Source organism: Jaculus jaculus, chromosome 7 (genome assembly GCF_020740685.1).
Source record: "Jaculus jaculus isolate mJacJac1 chromosome 7, mJacJac1.mat.Y.cur, whole genome shotgun sequence".
Classification (NCBI taxonomy): Eukaryota; Metazoa; Chordata; class Mammalia; order Rodentia; family Dipodidae; genus Jaculus; species Jaculus jaculus.
The window spans coordinates 111,260,363-111,283,109 of NC_059108.1; the positions used below are offsets into that span (position 1 = coordinate 111,260,363).

Sequence of the window (22,747 nt, forward strand, 5' to 3'; positions counted from 1 at the left end):
GAATCTCGGACATCAATTACCATAAATGTTCTGGTTTCAAAAAAAAAAAAAATTAAGTTTAAAAAAACAGGATAAGACTTTTTGATCTTTGGGCCAAGTAAGTAAAGACCATAAACCTTCTATATTAAAGACTTACACAAAAAGAAACCTGTAAACCTCAACTTCATAGTTAGTTAACTTCTTTTTTTTTTGTTGTTTTTGTTGCTGACCTGGAATTAACTCTGTAGTCTCAGGGTGGCCTTGAACTCACGGCGATCCTCCTACCTCTGCCTCCCAAGTGCTGGGATTAAAGGCGTGAGCCACCACGCCCGGCTAGTTAACTTCTTAATCTAGATCATATTTAAATTTAAAATAATTTAAGATGTTTAAAATATTGCTTCAATACTAATCTCTTGTACATCCTACTTTACCTAAACTGTCTTTATATTTCCACAAATTCCAATTAACTTCCCATCCAAATTAACAGATCCTTCTTAATTATCACCTATGTTATTATTATTTTTAACATCAAATATAATATTTATGTCACCTGTAAATGACATGTCACATGCAAAAAAACTCATACATGGGTAATAATCATATCATAAAGGCTAGTAGATTTGACATGATCTAGGCATTTCTTTCCTAATGGTTCTGATAACTATCATTCTCCTTGCCTGTTCATAAGATTGATGTGGGGTAATAGCCTAATATGTACACAAACTGCAAAATGAAGTTTGGCAAATAAAAAAGTAAAAGCCAAAACTACCAAAAGCCACACCTGTATGACAAAACTTCAATGGTGGACCACAATGGTTGTGGAGAAGTAAACGTTACTGATCCAGAGCCAATAATATTTTTGGCTGTATTAGCCTTTATTTTTTTAAAGAAAATATTTATTTGATAGAGAGAGAGAGAGAGAGAGAGAGAAAGAGAGAGAGGGAGAAAGAGAGGGAGGGAGAGAGTGGGTGCATCAGGGCCTCCAGCCACTGCAAACAAACTCCAGGTGCATGTGCCCCCTTGTGCATCTGGCTTTCGTGGGTCCTGAAGAATGGAACTGAGACTCTTTGGCTTTGCAGGAAAACACCTTAACCACTAAGCCATCCCACCAGCCCTGTATTAGCCTTTTTAATGGCCAATAATATTATTTCTCTACATGTGACCTGACATCTCTCTGTGACCAAGATGTTGATTGCTATAAGTTAAGAAATCTCACAGCTCTCCTTCCTTTAAGTTAAACCTATCCTGTCTCTGACATGTACTCTATTCCCCTGATTATGAGAATGTTTACTCCCTCTTTTGGTCCTTGCATACTCAGATGCCTCACTGAATTCCTCCTGGACAGAATACATGCCTTCACTGCACAGAGTCACTGAATTCTTCATGGCTAATGAATATCAGTCCCTGGACATCCATCCAACTTCCACAGGACTATGTGGGACACCCTGAGAGATCTACTACCTGACCCCCCCCCCCCCCGCGCCACAACAGGAGGCAATATAAGAGTTTGCCATCCCTGTTCCAGACCATACAGTCCTCCCCACAATGTCCCACTCACCCCCAGTTCTCCCCAATTTCTTTTCTTCCTGGACTGAAGGGTTAATTGCCTTCCCTGAAAACTAAAGGGAACTAAAGAGTTCATAAGTATCCCTATAGCTTGCGGGCAATAAAGAAGGCAAAGAGGCATTTGGCCTCACTAAGTTTGCACCCTTCCCTTATTGATGTACTCCCCTTAGCTTAGACAGCCTTGAAGGACTAGAGACCATCTGAATATTCTCTCTTAGACATTGCTGGTTGAAGAAGCCTATTCTGAACAAGGACACAAACAGCTACAATTTTCTTATCAGCTACACGTAGTACAATCTATTTTTCTTAGGATCCTTCTTATAAACTTGCACCCTAGCCTGGCTCAGTGCTTCAGGCTCCATCCCATGGGAAGGTTGCTGCCCCTCACTGTTTTTCTGTAAATAAACAGTCTCTAAATAAACTGCCTGTAGAGATCAAAGTCCTGTGTTCTCTTGCTTTTCTCTTCCCTTACGCATACCCACAAGAGTCATCCCACTATTGCACAAGCAGGTACACCTTGCCTGGCATGTTGGTATTGTATCACAAAGTCCACAGCTGAGTAGAGCTGCCCGTGACTGTCTTCTCTCCAGCAGCCTACATAGCACCTTCCAGCACTGTGGAAGCCAGACAACAAGGAAGGTGTTTCTAGCTCAGTCCCTGCCTGATTTCTCCACATTTTATAACCAAAGCATGCCATGTTTTCAGAAAAATAGGGTCACTTCATTCTGGAATGAAACCAACAGCAGTGGCAACAACCTTTTCCATTTGGGGGGCCTCGTGGGCATCCCTGGCCAACAACTCTTGGGGAGGCAGCTCTTCCCCGACACTGTGATCATTCAACAATCTCGTGGCCTTTCCATCCATGCCAGCTATCTTCCTTTACACTCACTTCCTGTGCTCTTTACGGTCTTCTCAGATACTTTTTCTTAACATGGAAGACACCCAGAGGTTAGCACTATAACCTTTGTAAGACCTTATATCACCTTTTTACAGAGGGCAGAGCAGGATCGCTGAAGGCCCCCAGCCATTCATTCCAAGCAGGCACCAGTCGGTTTCAGGAGTCACCAGTTAAGTGGATACTAAGGAGGACATTTGCAAGGCCTGAGCAGAAGAGTCCATTGCCTTTATCTCCTGCTTCCTGAAAAGGGCAACAGTGGGAACAGCACCGTGGGTGGGCAACACCACCCCCCTCTAGCCTTCCACAATCCCCAGACACGTCCACGTCCTTACCCTGTGGTGCTTCCAGGGGGGGCCGTCTTGCATCTCCCCACCTGTATTAGTCAGGGTTTTTTTTTTTCTCAATTTTTATTAACATTTTCCATAATTATAAAAAGTAACCCATGGTAATACCCTCCCCCCCAAACTTTCCCCTCTGAAATTCCATTCTCCATCATATCCCCTCCCCAATCAGTCTCTCTTATTTTGATGTCATGGTCTTTTCCTCTTCTTATGCTGGTCTTGTGTAGGTAGTGTCAGGCACTATGAGGTCATGGATATCCAGGCCATTTTGTGTCTGGAGGGAGCATGTTGTACGGAGTCCTACCCTTCTTTTGGCTCTTACATTCTTTCCACCATGCCACCTCTTCTGAACCCAATAAAGAGATACAAACTACAAGTAGATCCTACTGTCTGTTATCTCTAAGAAGTACACCTCACTGGAAGACAACTGTGTACTGAGAGTCAGAGGATGGAAGACAATATATCAAGGGAACAGAAGTGAAGAACGAGATGGTAGAGCCATTCTGATATCTGATAAAGTAGACTTCAAACAAAACTTAGGAGAGATAAATAAGACTGCTACGTATTAGTAAAGGGAATAATTAGTCATGCACTGAATGTTGGGATTCCCAATTTAATTTCATAAACCCTAATGAACATAAAAGGTCATATAGGTCCTGTTAAAACAATAGTGGATGATGTTAATATCCCATTCTCATCTTTAGATTTGTCATGTATGTTAAAAATCACAATGACCCACGTGTGGTGGTGCACGCCTTTAATCTCAACACTCAGGAGGCAGAGATAGGAAGATTGCCGTGAGTTCGAGGCCACCCTGAGACTACATAGTGAATTACAGGTCAGCCTGGGCTAGAGTGAGACCCTACCTCAAAAAAACAAAACAAAACAAAAAAATCACAAAGAAATGTAGCATTAAAGTTTACTATGCAACAAATAGACTTAATATACATATATATGCACACAATATTCCATCTAACAGATACAGAGTACACATTCTCAGCAACTTGTGGAATCTGCTCTAACAACATTTTGGGGTTGGAGAGATTGCTCAGCAGTTAAGCCAATTACCTGCAATGCCTAATGACCTAGGATCGATTCCTCAGTATCCACATAAAGCCAGATGCACAAAGTGGTACATGCATCTGGAATTCCCTTATAGAAGCTAGAGGACCTGGTACATTCTCCCTTCTCCACTGTCTCCTTGCAAATAAATAAATAAAAATATCTAAATGGACCACATGTAATGCTATAAATCAAGTATTACCAAACACAAAAGAATTGAAATAACTTTTGTGTCTTATCAGATCATAGTTTAGAAAAGCTAGAAATTAATAACAAGAGACTACAGATAGTACAGAAATATAAAGACATTGAAGAATAAAATATTTTCCTTAAAAATTTTTCTGTGTGTGTGTTCTACTAACCTCTCTCTTTAAACCTTTCCTTTTCCCTGCCTCCACCCATGGCCCTTTTCCTGGCCTCTACTGCTGCTCACTCCAGGGTCCTTGAGAGCTTATTTGGAGGGTCTACAGGGGAGCGCAGCTACTCTGTACCCTTGACCGAAGACCGTTCCTCCTCTACTTGGGAAAGGTCGTCCTCTTTGACCGAGCACGCAGCTTTGGGAGGGACGCACATGGAGCGGCGAGGGAGGAAGGGGACACCCGCCTTGCCAGCCAGATCAGCTGAATCAACCCTGGCGATCAATGGGGAGACAGATGTCGCAGCCAGATTGCCCTCACATCCTCAGTCCAATTTATATATATATCCATAAAAGTTTGAAGCTAGGAACTGCATATGAGAGAGAACGTGTGGTGTTTGACTTTCTGAGGCTGTTACTTCACTTAAGGATATTATTTTCCTGCAAATTTCATAATTTTATTTTCCTTTACAGCTGAACAAAACCCCATTGTATATATGCATAACATCTTCATTATTTACGCTTTTTTATTATTTATTTGAGAGAGAGAGAGAGAAAGAATGGGCATGCCAGGGCCTTCAGCTACTACAAATGAATTCCACACTTCATGCCTTCTGTGTGCATGTGTGACTTTGCACACTTGCATCACTGTGTGTCTGGCTTATGTAGGATCTTGAGATTTGAACATGAGTTCTTTGCAGGCAAGCACCTTAACCACTAAGCCATCTGTCCAGCCCATCATTATTTATAACTGATAGGCATCGAGGCTGATTCCATTTCCTAGCTATTGTGAATAGCAACAAACATGGCTAAGCAAGTGTTTCTGTAGCAGAGCATAGAGTCTTGACAGTGTATGCACAGGAGTGGTGTAGCTTTTAGAAACACCTCCACACTGATTTCCACAATGACTCTATAAGTTTACACTATCACCAGCATTTACTGTTATTTGTTCTTGTGATGACAGCATTTCCCTAATGGCTAAAGATGCTGAACACTTTTGAAAAGATTTATTTCCAGTTTATATTCCTTTTGAGAACTCCCAGTTTACTTCTATAGAATTTTTTATTTTTAAATATTTTATTTATTTATGTGAAAGAAAGACAGATAAAGAGAGAAAATGGACATGCCAGGGCTTCTAGTCACTGGGGAATCAAACCCATGTCCTCAGGCTTTGCAGGCAAGCACTTTAATCATTGAGAAATCTCTCCAGCCCCCATAGTTTTTTCTTGTTGTTGTTGTTTCCACTGGGTTGTTTGATTTCTTAGTGTTTAGAGTTTGTATATTCTAGACAGTAATCCTCTTTATACCTATACAGATGGCAAACTTTATTTCCCATTCCGTGGGCTACTGCTTCACTTGATTAAGTTTCCTTTACTTTACAAATGTTTTTTGAATATGACACAGCTATAGCACTCCTAGATATATATATTCTAAGGATTTTTCTCACTACCTAGAGATACTTGCATAACCATGTTTATTGCTGCTCTAGCACAATAGGTGGGAAATGGAACCAGCCTAGATGTCCCTCCATAGATGAATGGATAATAAAGATGTGGTACATTTACACAGTGGAGTTCTACTCAGCAGTAAAGAACAATGAAATTATGAAATTTACAGGGAAATAGATGGATCTGGAAAGGATTATATTGAGAGAGGTAACCCAGGCACAGAAAGCCACATGTTTTCTCTCATATGTGGATCCTAGCTACTAATGTTTAGACGTGTGAGCTGTAACCAAAAATCAGTAGCAGAGGCCAGTTGACCAGAGAGGTCCCTGTTACCTCCAAAATATACAGGCTCTTGCCAAGACCATTGGTTTCCCACCAGAAACAGATGGTAAGACCCTATTGCTGAAGACCCCACATGCCTGGGCAGCAAGGTTGCTGAGAAATCAAGCTGGGACCTGGACTGGTGGCGCATGCCTTTAATCCCAGCACTCTAGAGGCAGAGGCAGGAGGATCACCTTGAGCTTGAGGCCACCCTGAGACTACATAGTAAATTCCTCAGTCTGGACTAGAGTGAGACCCTAACTCAAAAAACAACAACAAAAAAAAAAGGAAAGAAAGGAAAAAAAAAAAGAAATCAAACTGAGGCTGAGCTAAAACCTTCTCCTTGTAGACCAGCAGACTGAAAGCTGGAGAAACCTGCATTGCATGTCACCCTATGGGAGACAGAAGTCATCAGTGGTGAAAACAGTGGACACTGGAAGCCTCAAGTTTGGCCAGACAGGCCAAATGACTGAACAAGTGCAATAGTGGCATGTCTGTTCTGGGGGAAACCAATTATTCTCTAATTGGACTGGGGACCCATCCTATGGGAAGAAATACATGCCTGGTACTGAAAACCTAATCAAAAGCCTATTATGGTGGGGGAGGTCACGAACTTTAGGGGTATAAAGCCTGCTCTTGTCTGGCTAAATGCATATATTATGCTCACCAAACTGCCCAGTAAGCACTACACTTAATGCTTATATTCATATATTAGTGCTACTCTCACTTTTGATTAGAGAAGCTTCCCTTTTCAGATGGCAATGACCACTGGGACGACCCAAAAGGCAACATTGTGCTGAGAAGAAGTGATGGAGGAGTGCCCAGCACTGAAACATCTCTATCACACCCTCCAAGGCTCAGGGTCCATTGTGGAAGAGGTAGTAGAAAGAACATAAGAGCTGCTAGGCGTGGTGGCGCACACCTTTAATCCCAGCACTTGGGAGACAGAGGTAGGAGGACTGCCATGAGTTCAAGGCCATCCTGAGACTACATAGTGAAAATTACAGGTCAGCCTGGGGCCAGAGTGAGACGCTACCTTAAAAAACAAAAACAAAAAACAAAAAACAAACAAACAAACAAAAAGAATGTAAGAGCCAAAGGAAGGGTATGACTCCTTACAATGTAACTGTCCGGACAGATATTGGCCTCGATATCCATGACCTCGTAGTGCCTAGCAATACCTTCACAAGACCCTCATAGTAGGAGGAAAAGATGATGACATCAAAGTAAAAGAGAGACTAATAGAGAGAGGAAGGGGATATGATGGAGAGCAGAGTTGAGAAGGGAAAATGGGGGAGGGGAGGGAAATATGGTTTATTGTTTGTAAGTATAAAAGTTGTCAATAAAAAAATTATACATTAAAAATATTTTGTTTTCATTTCATGAGGTCCCATTTGTTGATTTCCTGAGTGATAAGAATCTTTTTCAGAAAATCCTTGTCTATGCTCTTGAAGTGTTTACCCTACTTTTTCATGTGGCAGTTTCAGAATTCCTGGTCCTATATTAACAGGTTTTATTTATTTTGTGTTGATTCTCCTGCATGGAGAGAGATAAGAATCTAGTGGTTTCTTTCATATGTGTGAGTGTGTGTGTTCAGTTTTCCCAGAACCATTTGTTAAAGGGATTGCCTTTTCTCCTATGAGTAGTTTAGGCATTCTTATCAGAAATCAGGTAGATATTCTTGCCTGGGATTATACTTGTTTCAATTCTGTTCATTGATCTACCTGTCTTTTTTTCATGCCAGTACCATGCTGTTTTGATTATTATGGGTCTGTAATATCTTTCAATGAAGAATACCACTGGAATGCTGACAGGAATTCCACTGAATCTTTAGGTTGCTTTTGGAACAATGGACATTTTCACAGTACTGATTCTTCCAATTCATGCATGTGGAAGGTGTTTCCATTTCTGAGTGTCTTCAGTTTCTCTTTTAAAGAGAGAATGTTTCAAAGTTTTATTATAGTGGTCTTTAGCTTCCTTGGTTGGGTTTATTACAGGTACTTTTAAAATTTTTGTTTATTTTATTTGTAAGAGAGAGAGAATTAGTATGGGTGCACCAGGCCCTCTTGCCACTGCAAGCAAACTCCAGACTCATGCACTATTTTGTGCATCTGGTTTTACATGGGTAGCAGGGAATTGAACCTGGGCCAACAGGCTTTGCAAGCAAGCACCTTTAACTGCTGAGCTATCTCCCTAGCCTTGCCTCCAGGTATTATTTTGAGGCAATTATGAATGGGAGTGTTTCCCTGATTTCATCCTCAGCATGTTTGTTTTTGGCATACAGAAAGGCTACTAATTTCTGTATGGTAATTTTGTATCCTGCCACTTTGCTGAAAGGATGTATCAGCTCTAACAGTTTTCTGGCATAGGCTTTATAGTTTCTAATGTATAGAATCATATCAGTTGAAAATAAAGATAATTTGATTTTTTTCCTTTCCTCTTTGTATCCTTTTAATTTTCTTCTCTTTTCCTGTTTGCTCTAGCTAAGACTTCCCGTACTATACTGAATACAAATGAAAAAAGTGGCCACAAGTTGGGACATTACACACAGATGCATTGCCTCTTCCCCATAACTAACTGATGCTCCCACAATGCATCACCCACAATCTCCATGGGGATAACCTGCATCCCCAACAATGAGGGGCCCTTCAGAAAAGGGGCAGAGATGAGGGAAAGGATGGTACCAACATGTGTTGTTTACATACTAAGTATGTGCATAACTAATTAAAAAAATTAAGTGGCCTGGCATCATGGCACATGCCTTTTGTCCCAGAACTCTAGAGGCAGAGATAGGCATATTGCTCTGATGCTAGTATGGGACTACAGAGTGAGTTCCAGGTTAGCCTGGGCTTCCGTGAGACCCACCTTGAAAGAACAACAACAAACAAATAAACAAAAGTAGACACTTTTGTCTTATTCCTGACTTTAGTAAAAATGCTTTGAGATTCTCCCCATTTAGTACAATGTTCACTGTAGTTTTTCATATATAGGTTTATTGTTGAGATATGTTCCTTCTATTCTCAGCTTTGTTAAGACTTTTGCCATGAAGGGATGTTGAATTTTTTTAAACCCTTTTAAAATTTTATTTATTTTTTGAGAGAGAGAGAGGCAGATAAGGAGAGAGGGGGGTGGGGAGAGAGAAAGAGAGAGAGAGAGAAAGAGAATGGGCATGCCAGGGCCTTCAGCCACTGCAAACAAACTCCAGATACCACCTTGTGTGTCTGGCTTACGTAGCTCCTTGGGACTCAAACTTGGGTCCTTTGGCTTTGCAGGTAAGCACCTTAGCTGCTGAGCTATTTCTCCAGCCCAGGATACTGAATTTTGAATATTGAATTTTGTCAAATGACTTTTTGGGCATCTATTGAGATGATCATGTGATTCTGTTGTTATTGTTGTTGTTTTTCAAGGTAGGGTCTTGCTCTAGCTCAGGCTGACCTGGAATTCACTATGTAGTCTCAGGGTGGCCATGAACTCAAGGCGCTCCTCCTACCTCTGCCTCCTGAGTGCTGGGATTAAAGGCGTGCACCACCACATCTGGCGATCATGTGATTTTTGTCCATTCACTCATTATCATGCTGGGAATCTTTTCTAGCTCAATAAGACAAGACAAAGAAATGAAAGGGAAATAAATAGGACAGTAAGAAGTCAAATTATTCATATTTTCACAATATAATCCTATACTTAAAAGACCACAAAGACTATACCAGAAAACTCTTAGACCCTTCAACAAAGTAGCAGTATACAAAATCAACATACGAAAATCAGTAGCTTTTCTACATATCAATAACAAATTTGCCAAGAAAGAAACCAGGAGAAGAAAAAAATCACAAGAGTTATAAATAACAAACTAAGAATAAACCTATCCAAGGAGGTTAAAGACCTCTACAATGAAAACTTTAAGACACTGAAGAAAGGAATTGAAGAAGACACAAGAAGATGGAAAAACTACCCATGCTCATGGATTAGCAGAATTAATATTGTGAAAGTTTTATATTACCTAAAGCAATCTAAAAATTCAACATAATCTTCATTAAAAATCCAAAGACGTTCTTCATAGAACTACAAAAAAAAAAAAAAAAAAAGATCTAAAATTCATTTGGAATCACAAAGAGTCTGAATGACCAAATCAATCCTAAGCAGAAAGAACAATCTGGAGGTATTGCAATATTTGCCTCAAATTATATATTTCATTCATTCATTCAGTCATTTTTTTTTTTCAAGGAAGGATGTAGCTTTAGCCCAGGCTGACTGTGTAGTCTCACATAGTCTCAGGGTGGCCTTGAACTCATGGGGGTGGCCTTGAACTCATGGTGATTCTTCTACCTTTGCTTCCCAAGTGCTTCTGATTAAAGGCATACACTGCCATGCCTGGCCTGGTGTTCTATTTCTATTTATTTATTTATTTATTTATTTATTTATTTGAGAGCGACAGACACAGAGAGAAAGACAGATAGAGGGAGAGAGAATGGGCGCACCAGGGCTTCCAGCCTCTGCAAACGAACTTCAGACACATGCGCCCCCTTGTGCATCTGGCTAACGTGGGACCTGGGGAACTGAGGCTCAAACCGGGGTCCTTAGGCTTCACAGGCAAGCACTTAACCGCTAAGCCATCTCTCCAGCCCTGGTGTTCTATTTCTAATTCACATATTTCATTGTCTCTATAATGGATGGATATGACAACCTGGCTTAGCTATCTTACCTAACTTTTCAATCAAACACAAATCTTGGTGTTTCCATGAAAACATTTAGTAGGTATAATTAAGATCCATAATCACTTGATATTAAAACAGGGACCTTATTCTAGATATTCTGAGGCCCATTTCAATCAGTTGAAAGACCTTAAGAGTTGAGGCCTCTGTGGTGAAAGAGCACACCTACTTGTGAACACCAACTTAGTTCAGTCCTAATCCAGCCTACATTTCCTGATAATTTGTCCTATGTCTTTCAAATTTACTTAGTCCTCACAATCCCATTAGACAATTATTTGCAATGAATCTTATGTATGTCCTATTAGCTCTGCTGAATTTTAAGTGATTTACATATTCTTTTCTAATTTGAACATTATATTATAATAGTTTTCTCCAAATAACAGTAGAATGAATTAGAGCAGAGTAGTGGTTTGGAACAGATGTACCCCCCCCCATACACTCATGTCTCCCTATTGTTTGGTCCCCAACTGGTGGCAGTTTTGGAGGTGGAACCTTGCTGGAGGAAGTGTGTTGTTGAGGGTGGGCTTAGAGGTGTTATAACCCTGCTCCCCCTTACCAGAGATGAGCTTGCTCTCCTGTAGCTAGCTGTTTTCCACCTGCTGTGGCAGAAGTGATGTCCAGCCTCTGTGTGTGCCATGCTTTCCCCATCGGTCTTCCCGTCAAGAAGGTAAGCCAAAAGTAAGGACTTTTCCTGCCATAAGTTGTTTTTGGTTGGGTGCTTTGTCCCAGCAACGCGAGGGTAACTAAAATTATAACCATTAATGCTCCTTGTATTGGTCTACCCCAAAGTCTAACTGTCATGTGTAACCTAAAGGTTCTATTCATTTAAGTAGGAACCACTTTTATTATACTGTTATCTTTAATGCAGAAACTCAAGTTTCCAAACTCATCTAGAGTTTTCCTCTTGTACAAAAAAAGAAAAAGCAACAACCAAAAAAAAAAAAAAAAAAAACCTAGCATATTTCAGTCTCTGAAAATTACTCAAGAAGAACTAGTACATGGATATACATTAAAAGGTAAATCACTGTAAACCATAACAGCTATTAATGTGTTTCTTGAAATGCATAATGGTAACTCTGTATTTGTGGATAACTTTGCACCATATTCTAAGCGCACTCTCCATTGTTTTCACAGGAGCCGGGCTAGGCTGGAGGCGAGGGTTTTCCGGTGCAGTTCCACGCCACACCACAGGGGGCAGAGCAGGCTTTCAGGTTCGCGCTTCTTCCGCGTTTGCATCCGTCTCTGTCAGAAGCGACCAAGTCCACGTGAAAAGGGGGAGGGGAGCCGCACTTAAGGTCAGCCCACGCGTGACCAGGCTTGCTTCTCTAAGAAACTCACCTCCCTTGTGATTCATTCCTTTAAAACACACTAGAAATATGAAGACTGCCGCAAGTGGAGGCTACCGGGGAACTCTGAGGGCCCGCTCCCCCGTGCCCGCCATGTCCGCCTCCCCCGCCCTGCGGGAAGGAGTGCAAGGCGCCCAGACCGGAAGTCGCCGGGGCTGCGCGCTCCTCGCGCGGTGTGTTGGGTTCCGCGTCCGTCCGGGCCGCGTGTTCCCCGTCCTCTCGGCGTCCGGGTCCATGGGTATCCATGACGACGGCAGGGGCCCGGACCCGGGGTGGGCGGCAGCCCGAGTGGGGCCGCGGCGCTCGGGAGGCGTCGGAGGCGGCGTCGCCGTGTTCGCCGCTGTGGCCGCGGTGTTCACCGTCACGCTGCCCCCCTCGGTCCCGGGGGGAGACTCGGGTAAAGTACTCACAGGTCGCCCGTCCCCTCCAGCCCTTGTTCCCGGCGCCCGCGGGGGGATGTTCCACTTGCCAGGCTCGTTTTGTTCTGTTCTGTTTGTTTTTTCCTGGTCCTGAGTTTTGTTTTTGTCTTAGTTCCCCTTTGCGTTCCTTTTCTTGTCGGTTAGTCCTACCCTCAGCTGAGCCCTCGCACTTTGTTTTTTGTTTTTACAGTGTGAACGAATGGCGTGGGTCAGGCACGATGCACAAGTTGCTGAATAAACTCCATTTTAAGTAGCGGTGGATGGCGGGCACGGTGGGGAGGACCGTGGTTGAGAGTGGTGCCTGGGCAGTGGGCTCCTTCGGGAGACGACGGTCGGGAGGGGCTTCCTGGGGGTGCTGTTTTCAGGTGGAATCTTGAGTCTTGAGAAGGAGCGGCCAACGCACACTTACTTGGAGGAGAACCCTTGAAACTGGACGCCGGATGCAGTGTAAAACGGGCTGCTCTTTAGCTGGGTGTGCTGGCATAGACTTTCAACCCTGGCACTTGGGAGGCGGAGGTTGGAAGATCACTGTGAGTTAAGAGGCCAGCCTGGGCTGCAAGAGTGAATCCCAGGTTAGCCTGGGCTAGAGTGATGCTTTGCCTTAGAAAACAATAACAAAAAACGCAAATGCCTTGTCTGGGAAACAGAAAGGCGTGGTTCTTGGGCTACTGAAGTCATAGGCAGTACTTCTGAGGCTTTTGGCTAAGATCAAGTGTCCCTGGCAGGTTAAGTCCTAAGCATAATTGTACCGTAACTGAGACTAGAAACAGGTTCCTGGTTCACTGCCAGATTAATGCCTTAAAAGATCAGTGACTCTGTCAGAATGGTTCTGTAACTTCAGGCAGTAAGTCTGTTTCCTAACTAAAGAAACAGTACAAGGTAACTCAAATTTGGTGGCTGATGGAGCGAACTGTGTCCAATGCCCAGTGTATATAAGTCAGGAAAGCAGTCCAGCTGGGAGACTTTATAATAGTGTGGGCTGGAGCTGTACTTTTTTTTTTTTTTTTTTTTGGAGCTGTACTTCTAAAGACTCAGTTTGTGGAGTATCTAGCTTCTGAGTTCCATCAGTTCCTTGCTACGTAGGTCTCTTTAAAAGTAGCTGACGCCTGTCAAGAGAAAGAGATAGGGCACCTCTGTTTGACACCTCTGTCATTTTGAAACCTAATCCTGAAAGCGGTGTGCCACTGCCCTGTTGTATTAGAGGGAGTCAGTAAATCTAACATAGTCCAAGGGGAGAAGGATTACATGGCAAGAATGCCAGGAGTTGAGGATTACTGGGACTCTCTTCAAGGCTGCCTACCACATTACAAATCCTCACTGTTCCACCTTCAAGTCATTAAATTTCCTCTTCTTTAGGTCCCATTGAGAAAATAGTAGTAATGTTTGATTGATGTAGGAGGGGATGGGGTTACCAAATCTTCAACATTAATTTTAAATAACGGGGAAGAGTTAGGGTTGGAAGGGGTTTGACGTTGGGCAACGTTGATTCAGAGGTGATGTAGCTCTGAGTCCAGTAACAAATAGTTACAACTGCTTATGGGCCTGAAATATGGGGGAGAGAAGAGTAGTAACAACTAACACTGTGCACTTAGTATGGTTCTGTGTGGACTGCAGTTGCTCCCCCAGCCTGTGAGGTAGGTATTCCTGTCTTCCTGTGTAGATGAGAAGTCTGTGCTTTATCCAAAGTCCCAGCTAGTCAAAGCTATCAGAGGAACAAACCTAAGAAGGTTGACTTTTAGAACATGAGCGTGCTCTCTTAATGTCTACTCCATGTCAAAGAACTTTATGTAATTTCTTTGCTAAATCCACCATCACACAGACTGTCTTTATATTTTTTAAAAATCTGTTACTTTGTTTTCATGTTAATGTATTTCATTTTCCCCAAAATAATAAAGCTATGTACTTTGAATCACTCACCTGTTTTCCAGTTCTATATAAATGTGGAAAATTTGTTTAATCATATGCTGAATGTACTGTTCTTGAATGTTTATGAAGTATGTTTTCTGTCAATAAATAGAACATATCTCAAAACCAAAACAAAGCATGTGTTCTTCTTGCAAATCTGATACAGCATTTGCCCTATAGACCTATCCTGTTGTGTGGCTTTGCTAAGATTGTTTTTTGCACTACTGGACATGTATAGTTTGTTCGTAGGCAGGAGTATTCATGGTAGGGAAGAATCTCCTTTCACTCAGTTAACTGATATTTTAGAGGTGGTGATCTTGACAAGTTTGGTGTATGGTAATATAATGGTGTAATTATCAAGCGTAAGGGAGCTGAGTTTTATAAACTTTAACCATCTGTAGACAGATCTACTGATTCGCAACGTGGGCAAAAAAGTTATAAATCTCAATGTCTCCAACCTGAATATACTTCAGAGTTGCCTGGTACTTGCTAGATTGGAAAGTTTTGTTCTAATACAAGTAGTCTAAGGAAACCACTGTCAAGGTTAGGAAAAGATTCAGTTTTGTTTTGGTTTTACTACATTTCAGATTAATTTTCATAGCAATAGAATTCTAGAAGCAAAGACAATTTTTTTTTAATGGTAAGCAGAAGAAAATATGGCATTTTAAAAAAGTGCAGTTTGAATACATTTTAAATGAGAGAATGAATAGTGATCTTGAAAGTTTGAACTTACTGTGTGATTGTTACATAGATAAGCATAAAAATTAGCCATACAGACAAGGCACAAGAGCTTCTCCATGGAGTCAGAAGTATAAAAATCTCTTCCTTGAGAGTAGTTACAAAAGGGACTATTTCTAAACATTTTCAGATAGTAAACAATTCCATTCAGGTGTAAAATGGACATTGGTTCCTAAGGTATTGATATTAGTGATTAACTTAGGTAAGCAGTATGTGTCCTGGGTACCTTTAGGGGCCTTCTATGAAGCAGTGATTCACCTAAGGATGAGGGTGGGGATGTTGTTTGTTTTTAATTTTGAAACGGATTAATATGTAGCCCAGGCTGGACTCCAGCTGTGTCTGCCCTTGAGCTCCGGTCCTCCTTGTACTCCACCAGTGCTGCCGCTAGGGCTTGCTTATATGGTGCTAGGGATTGGACCTAGGACCTGCTTCACCTAGGCAAGCACTGTACCAACTGAGCTACGTCCTCAGCCCCTAAGGTTTCTGAGGAGTAAGCATGACACTGATAAATCTTTTTGTGAGCCTCTGCGGAGCACATGTGTTAGATTCTCTGTGTTGGCCAGGGAAGAGACAGGTGGTTGTACCTTGGGAGGATCCTGAAATGGATAAGGTAATGTTTTTAAACAGTGGGAGAGAGAAATGAAAACAGTTAGCTAGACTATAAGGCAGGCAGTATAAAAATGCTAAGTATAAAGCCAGGTGGGTTCTAAGAAGAAGGCAATGTTTCATTCTGCTGGAGGATGCTGGGAAGTAGATGCCTAAGGAAAGGTGTCACTTCATGAATAGGTGGCAATTGAATTAGGCCTTGAAGGATCTAGGAGAGCAGGTGAGAAAAAAATTGCAGGATGAGAAAATGAGAGATAAGGGGTATGAAAGAGTAATATTGGAGTTCATATTTCACTGGGGACCTTAGTTTGCATGGTAGGCCACAGGGACCTTGAAACCATAGGAGGCCTGAATAAGGAATCCCTCATCCTTAGGGGGAGTGTTAGGGTTACTGGCAGTCGTGAGTAATTTCAGTGTGAAAATACGTTAAGCTAGTCAAGCCTTGCTGTCGTCCAGAGCAGAAAAGGTAAAGGTATATATTTATAACTTGGGTAGTAGATATAAGTTGCTATCTATTGGTGGCTAGAAAACAGTACTTTTTCTAAAACATCTCTCTCAGAGATCATTCATTACTGTTGATTGATACCTTCCTATACTGCCTTGTGCTGACCTGAGTCAGAAATACTGCTCTGGGTGCTTAAAACATCAAATAGACATTGGACTCCTGCATTATAATTTTAGAAATAGACACTAGCAGTGTAAAATGGCAAGAATAGGATGATTTATCTAGGTGTGGTGATGCATGTCTTTAATTCTGGCACTCACAGAGGTAGGATTGCCCCATGATTTTGAGCCCATCCTGGAGCTACAGAGTGAGTTCCAGGTTAACTTGGACTAGTGAGACCCTGCCTCAAAAAAATAAAAATTAAAAAAGGAATGACTTACTAGTTTAAAATGATATGTCATGGAGAAAGTATCCAGTGTTAGGGTGGCATGGCCCAGTTTATGAATTGTTCAAGCTTCATGACATTTGATTGTGTTTTGTTTGTTTTTGAGAGATAGTTCCCTAGGCTGGCCTGGAAGTAACTATGTAGTCCAAGCTGGACTCAGTGGCAACTCCTGCCTCTCCAATGCTAGGATGACAGCATGAACCACCACCCTCTGCTTTATGATTGTACCTTGAAAGACTATGTTGCATCTTGAGAGAATATAGCATATTGCACCATTGTTCTAGAAAACTACATGTATTTGCAAGCGAATACAACTTTCAGGAGGAAAAGCGATCATTTTGTTTTGTTTTTAGATAAGAATTCACCTGTACTTCCACTGACCAATTATTAACAACTGTCAAAGATGGTTTGTTTAAAAAGACCTAAGGGAGAAAGTATTCTTAGACTATTTCCTGCTGTTAAATCTCCGGAGACTTGCAGTTTTATTCAGCCAAATTAATGCAAAACCCCAATGCAAGCATTCGGATTTTGAAAACTTTGGAGGAGTGTCATTCTCTAATAGTAATTATTGGTTTTACATTATTTTTTCACAGGGGAACTGATCACAGCCGCACATGAGCTTGGAGTAAGTATTAGTTTTATTGTTTAATCAATGCTCTCATTAACAGTTTTAGGAATTAAGAAAGTTTAATTAAGCATGGAGTAAAGTAGATTAATTTATTTTCAAACCCTAGTTTTTTAGTAACTTATAAGTACAGTACGTGACAATTTACTTTAAGTTTTAAATCCAATTAAACTAAATTATAAAGCAAAGCCTTTACTATATATACAGTAGCTGGCTTATTATCACCCCAAATTTTGTATAAGCTGTGGAGAATAAATCGGGTTAACAGTTTTAATAAGTTTATTATTTAATAAACTTTATTATGGCGTGTGATCCCTTTAGTCAGGACCTTACGACTGTCAGCCTGGTGGTAATCCGATACAGTGTGGTCTTTCAACTTTCTACCCAAGATGATATTTCAGCACTCTCCTTTCAATAGCCTTCTAAATGACCTTAATGCGCTGTGAACTAAGGGGACAAACTGAGTAAGAACCTACAATGAAGTATGTCACCCTGTCTCTAGGTGACATAGCATGTGGTAGATACTGCCAAATCCACTAAAGAAAATATTTATTTGTATTGGCATGGAGGTACTGCAACAGGAAACCGCTCTTCCCACCCTTGCTCGTAGGAGCTGACTATGCTGGATCCTTGCCTACCAGGGCCCCTTTTCAAGTCCAGCCAGTGTGAGGCTTCTTTGCTCCATGCATACCTTCTAACTGTTGCTTGCTTGTCTGTAGGTTGCCCATCCTCCTGGCTATCCTTTGTTTACGCTGGTGGCTAAGCTGGCAATTACACTCTTGCCATTTGGTTCCATTGCCTACCGAGTCAATCTTCTCTGTGGCTTATTTGGAGCAATAGCTGCATCATTTCTATTTTTCACCGTGTTCAGGTAAAGTAGCAGATTAGTTTGAGTTAATTTGACATGTGGGTTTCTATATGGCCAACTCCCAAACCTAGGCAAGCCTTCTGTTGCCTGAACAGTTTCCCTCATGCACGTAAACTCGCTTTCTTGGTTTGCAGTAATTTCGTGTGTATTTGACCCTCAAGTGGTTATACAATATAAAATTGACTCTGCTTCATACAGTGGAGCAAAGGTGTCACTAGTTCATTGTCACAGCTCCCTCGTTAGGCAGAACTTAGGAGGTTTGTCATTTTTTGTTTTTGTTTTTCGACGTAGGCTCTCACTCTATCTCAGGCCGACCTGGAATTTACTATGTAGTCCCAGGGTGGCCTTGAACTCATGGCGATCCTCCTACCTCTGCTTCCCGAGTGTTGGAATTAAAGGTATGCACCACCACACCTGGCTGGTTTGTCATTTTTTGAAGATGCAGACTCAGCAATCTGAGGCTCATCTTTCGGTAAATGGCAGCTACTACCTTGGACAGCTGCCTCTCAGGCTGGGCCCAGTAAGAATTATAATACAAGTATGAACTTAATGTTTGCTTTTGAAATGAGGTTGCTAACCAAGGTAATCACATTTAGGATGTGGTTTTAGTTAGATTTCACTTTGTTCCGCTATTGCCGTAGGGAAGTGAGACAAACTGAACTGTATTTACTTCATCGATGGAAGCCTTTCTTACTTTGAAAGCTACCCTGCTTTTAAAAAATTGGTCATTAGTTAAGGATATTGGCAAGCTCACTTAACTTTGTAGTTTTTTAAAAAATAAAAAATCATTTTTACTTCATGTGTAGTGTAATTTGAATAGACAGTTTCCAATGTTTTTAAAGATTAATATTTTATAATAATCATATTACCCATTAGTTCCCTTTGAGTTATGTCTAGAAATGTAAAAACTAACATAATTATAACTCTAAATTTTCCCTTTAAATCTTTTTTATAAAGGGCTTAGATTTAGATATTATAGTCATTGATCATTGCTAAATTTTGTCTATATTACTTAAATTTGTTTATTTGTTTTCTTTGATAGCTAAACGTTTATAATATGAAGTATTTAAAATGACATCTCTGGACTGATTAGTGTGATGAATGCTTTCTTTTCTAAAAGGTTATGATAATTTTGAGTAAAATTATTTCTTCTGAGTCTCTTATGATTAAGTATCTGCCAATATTTCCGTTGAGAGAAAAATTGATCTTAAAAATTTTTTAAATGTCTGAGTTGAAATTTGAAACTTAGCCTGTTCAGTACTGAAGATGTGAATTATTAATTTTCAGAAGGCATTTTAACACAGGCAGGCGTGTGATCTTAGCTAAGCTAAATGTTTCATTTTCTAAAACTTTTCCTTATTTTTCAATGTGTTGTTGATGCCATTCTATCTGAGAACTACTGTGGAAAGCATATGTAAACTCTTTTTCAAATCTAAGTAGCTTTGGGCAGTAAATTTCATCTGAGTTGTCCACATCTGAAGGTAGCTTTTCTCACTTACTATGATTGGTTATATGAGTTAGATAAGCACAGTAGCCTATGACTATTTACTCTTAATATGTAACATTGATGATAATATGTATACTTGCTGACATGTCTTAAATCAAAGCTCTAATAATACCAAATAGGCTGAGTGGTTTTAATAATATAGTACTTTGGAAAAGTTGCTTTTTTTTTCCAAAAAAGAATCTTAACACTATTATCTTTCACATACATTCTAATATGAAAATACTTCATTATTTTGAATACAAATAACTGACAAGGTACAAGTCCTTTGGGAACAACCCAGTTCAAGTGGCAAATCTGTTTTGTCAAACAATAGACACCCTTCAGAAAGGAGAAGCCATCTCTATGGTAATAGGACTAACAGTAGCCTATTGATTGAATGGAAGAAGACATTATACAATGTCAGCTGGCTTGTTACAATTTCATTTGTTGTATGACCTGAACTTAACCTCTAAAACCTTTCTTCTGTGAATATAAACCCAACAGCAGGGCACAGTTTTTTGCAGCTATTACAGTGACGGCTTTTTTCCAGTCTTAGTATACAGTAAGTATATTTCTGTACATGTGGACTCCTTGGTAAAAATTTGTCTAGGAGACACTCCACTACTTTATTCATTTACAGACCAAATCATCGTTCTGTTTTGTTGTGAAATATTGAAGGATTGGATCCAGGAAGCAGTTTTATTCTTTCTTTCCCCCATTACTTAGAGAACATTACTGTACATGTGGGATTAGTGCTGACTGGTGTGCAGTAAATTAATTCTTTTAACAGGTTTAGGGTTTTTTTCAGGTAATTGTTCACATAGCATTTAGCTCTTGGGGTGGACATAAAGACCTTCAATACCTTTTAAACAAAGATTGTATTTTAAAAGCAAATTTCTGTTTAAATGTGTTGATATAAAAGGCTCCCTTTTTCAGTAAACATAACTTAAACTGAAAAAACAATTTATTCGTTGTGTTCTAACTAGTAGTAATTTTTGCTTTTCTTGCATCATTCTCTTGCTTTTAAGAGCCATAAGATGTCATTAACACTGTGTTTTGGTTTTTTTTGTTTTGTTTTTTGGTCAGTCTTTCCTAAATGGTTGGCAAGAACTCATTTATATTTGCTTTGCTCTATTATAGAAGGCATATGAGTAAAATAGCACATTGAAAGCCATATATGTCATTGTAGTTTATTGAATTAAAAATAGTAAGATTGTGACTCTTCTGAGTTTATTTATGTATTATTCCCTTAAATGCATCTTAAAGCATGCATTATGTTAAGGGGCTTAATTTAATATATTTCATTTATATGAAGTTATTCATCTGTACATTTAAAGTTATATAATTAGTGTTTTATGAAAAGTAAGATTTTGCTATTCTGAGGTAGGGTTTCACTCTAGCTCAGGCTGACCTGGAATTCACTATGTAGTCTCAGGGTGGCCTCGAACTCATGGCGATCCTCCTACCTCTGCCTCCCAAGTGCTGTGATTAAAGGTGTGTGCCACCACATCTGGCAGATCTTGCTTTTTTAAGGCCTTTCAAATCTAATTTTTAAATATAGGATGTGATTTGAAGTATCCTATTTGTAATTCACAAGTGCTGTTTATATAAAATTCTTTTTAAAAATCAAGGTAATGTACATGCTGCTGTGGGTGCCATCTAACTTCATTACTCTTTGAATTTCAAGATTATCTACTAGGAAACATTAAACTAGGTCACATCATGTTGTATCTCAGGGAGGATTTAACTTATTATGATCTCAGATGAGGGCATATCTTATATTGTGTGTTCTGGTAGTTACAGGACAGAGAAGATTCTCATAGACCTGAGAATTAACAAACTGTTATCATGAGTAGTATTGTTATTTCCAGCTACTAGTAGCCAAATGGAACTATCAAAATTCATTCAATGGTGTTTATTGAGCACTCATGACAGATGAGAGCAAAACTTCTCCAATTTTTATAATCAAATTCTCTGCTTATTTTAAGGAAGTAAGGTAAACTCACCACTTATTAAATAAACAAAATTTCAGTTATTTCTAAAGACACTGTTTCCAGAAACTTGCATAAACACAGTAACACCATTAACACTTTACATTAAGAAATCAGATCTCTTAATGTCAAATAGTTACATTGAGTATATACTAAATACTATAATATTAGTAATAATCAAAGGTATATTGAAACTACAAGGAGCTTTTGATCAATTCTACTAATTCTTAACTATCTTCTGACAGGTTATTTTGCGACCATGTTTTACACATGGGATTTTGCCACTTTTTGTTATGTATTTTAAATATTATGTTGCTGCTTAAAATTAATTTGATTATAGTTTCAGAAAGTGCTTATTTCTAAGCACTGTGTCTGCTATTCTTACAGCTTCCATTAAGATTCCATTCAATAAAGAATAGAAAATTAAAATGCCATACCTTAGAGAATGCAGAATCTGCTGCTTAAGGGACATTTGGATTTTCCAGCTCAGAGTACTTTAGATTATTGCCATAGAGAATAATGTGAAGCTCTTCCTAATTTCAGAAGTAACTATGCATAAGTAACAAATAGTCCCCAAGTTTTTGTAGTTGGAGAAGAATGGAAAGTACTGGAGCATTAATTTCCATTCAGAAGACTATCTTTCTGATCCCTGGTTAATTGATCATATATTTCTCTCATACTTGTATTAAAGTTGCATAGACTTAGACTGGTTAAGCATATTATGAGCCTGGTTCATTTGCATTTTTTTATAAGTAGAGGGACATATTAGGCTCAAATAGCAGCACTTCATTTTGAAGGGAGAAAAGCAGGGCAAAAACTCTTTTAAGACTGTAGAGTCTTTTCTGACAGCTAGTCAGAGTTAGAATTAGTTCAAGGAAATGTTAATAATGCACTGCCTGGCCTAATCCCTTTGATATCACCAGGTATCCTCCTGTTCATGGGTTAATTGCTTTAAAAGCGAAGGCAATATTCTGAGCGGTGGGCCGCTTCACCTTTTCACAGCTGTTACCATTGAGTGACAACTAAATCCCATGTGTAAGATGAGGAAGAGCTCAATCTCCAATTGGGAGAAAATTTATGTAAACCGCAATCCCTTCAGAATGTGCGGAAGTCATAGACTTTCTTGATTTACTCTGCTTTTCCCAGAAAGCTCTATTGTTCACTTTCCTAAGTCCCATCAACCCTTTGTAGCAG

The 22,747-nt window shown here is 40.0% G+C and overlaps 1 protein-coding gene across 3 annotated transcripts in view; it reads left to right on the forward strand.

Moving 5' to 3' along the window:
• Positions 1-12,228: 12,228 nt before the first annotated feature.
• The window catches only part of Tmem260 (transmembrane protein 260), a 65,652-nt gene continuing 55,133 nt past the window's right edge, over positions 12,229-22,747 (forward strand). For all 3 annotated transcript variants that reach the window (XM_045154333.1, XM_045154335.1, XM_004649214.2), the window contains exons 1-3: positions 12,229-12,422; positions 17,177-17,208; positions 17,928-18,079. In XM_045154333.1, the coding sequence (XP_045010268.1) occupies positions 12,260-12,422; positions 17,177-17,208; positions 17,928-18,079 (347 nt within the window). In that variant the 5' untranslated portion in view covers positions 12,229-12,259. The remainder of the gene's footprint in view (positions 12,423-17,176; positions 17,209-17,927; positions 18,080-22,747) is intronic.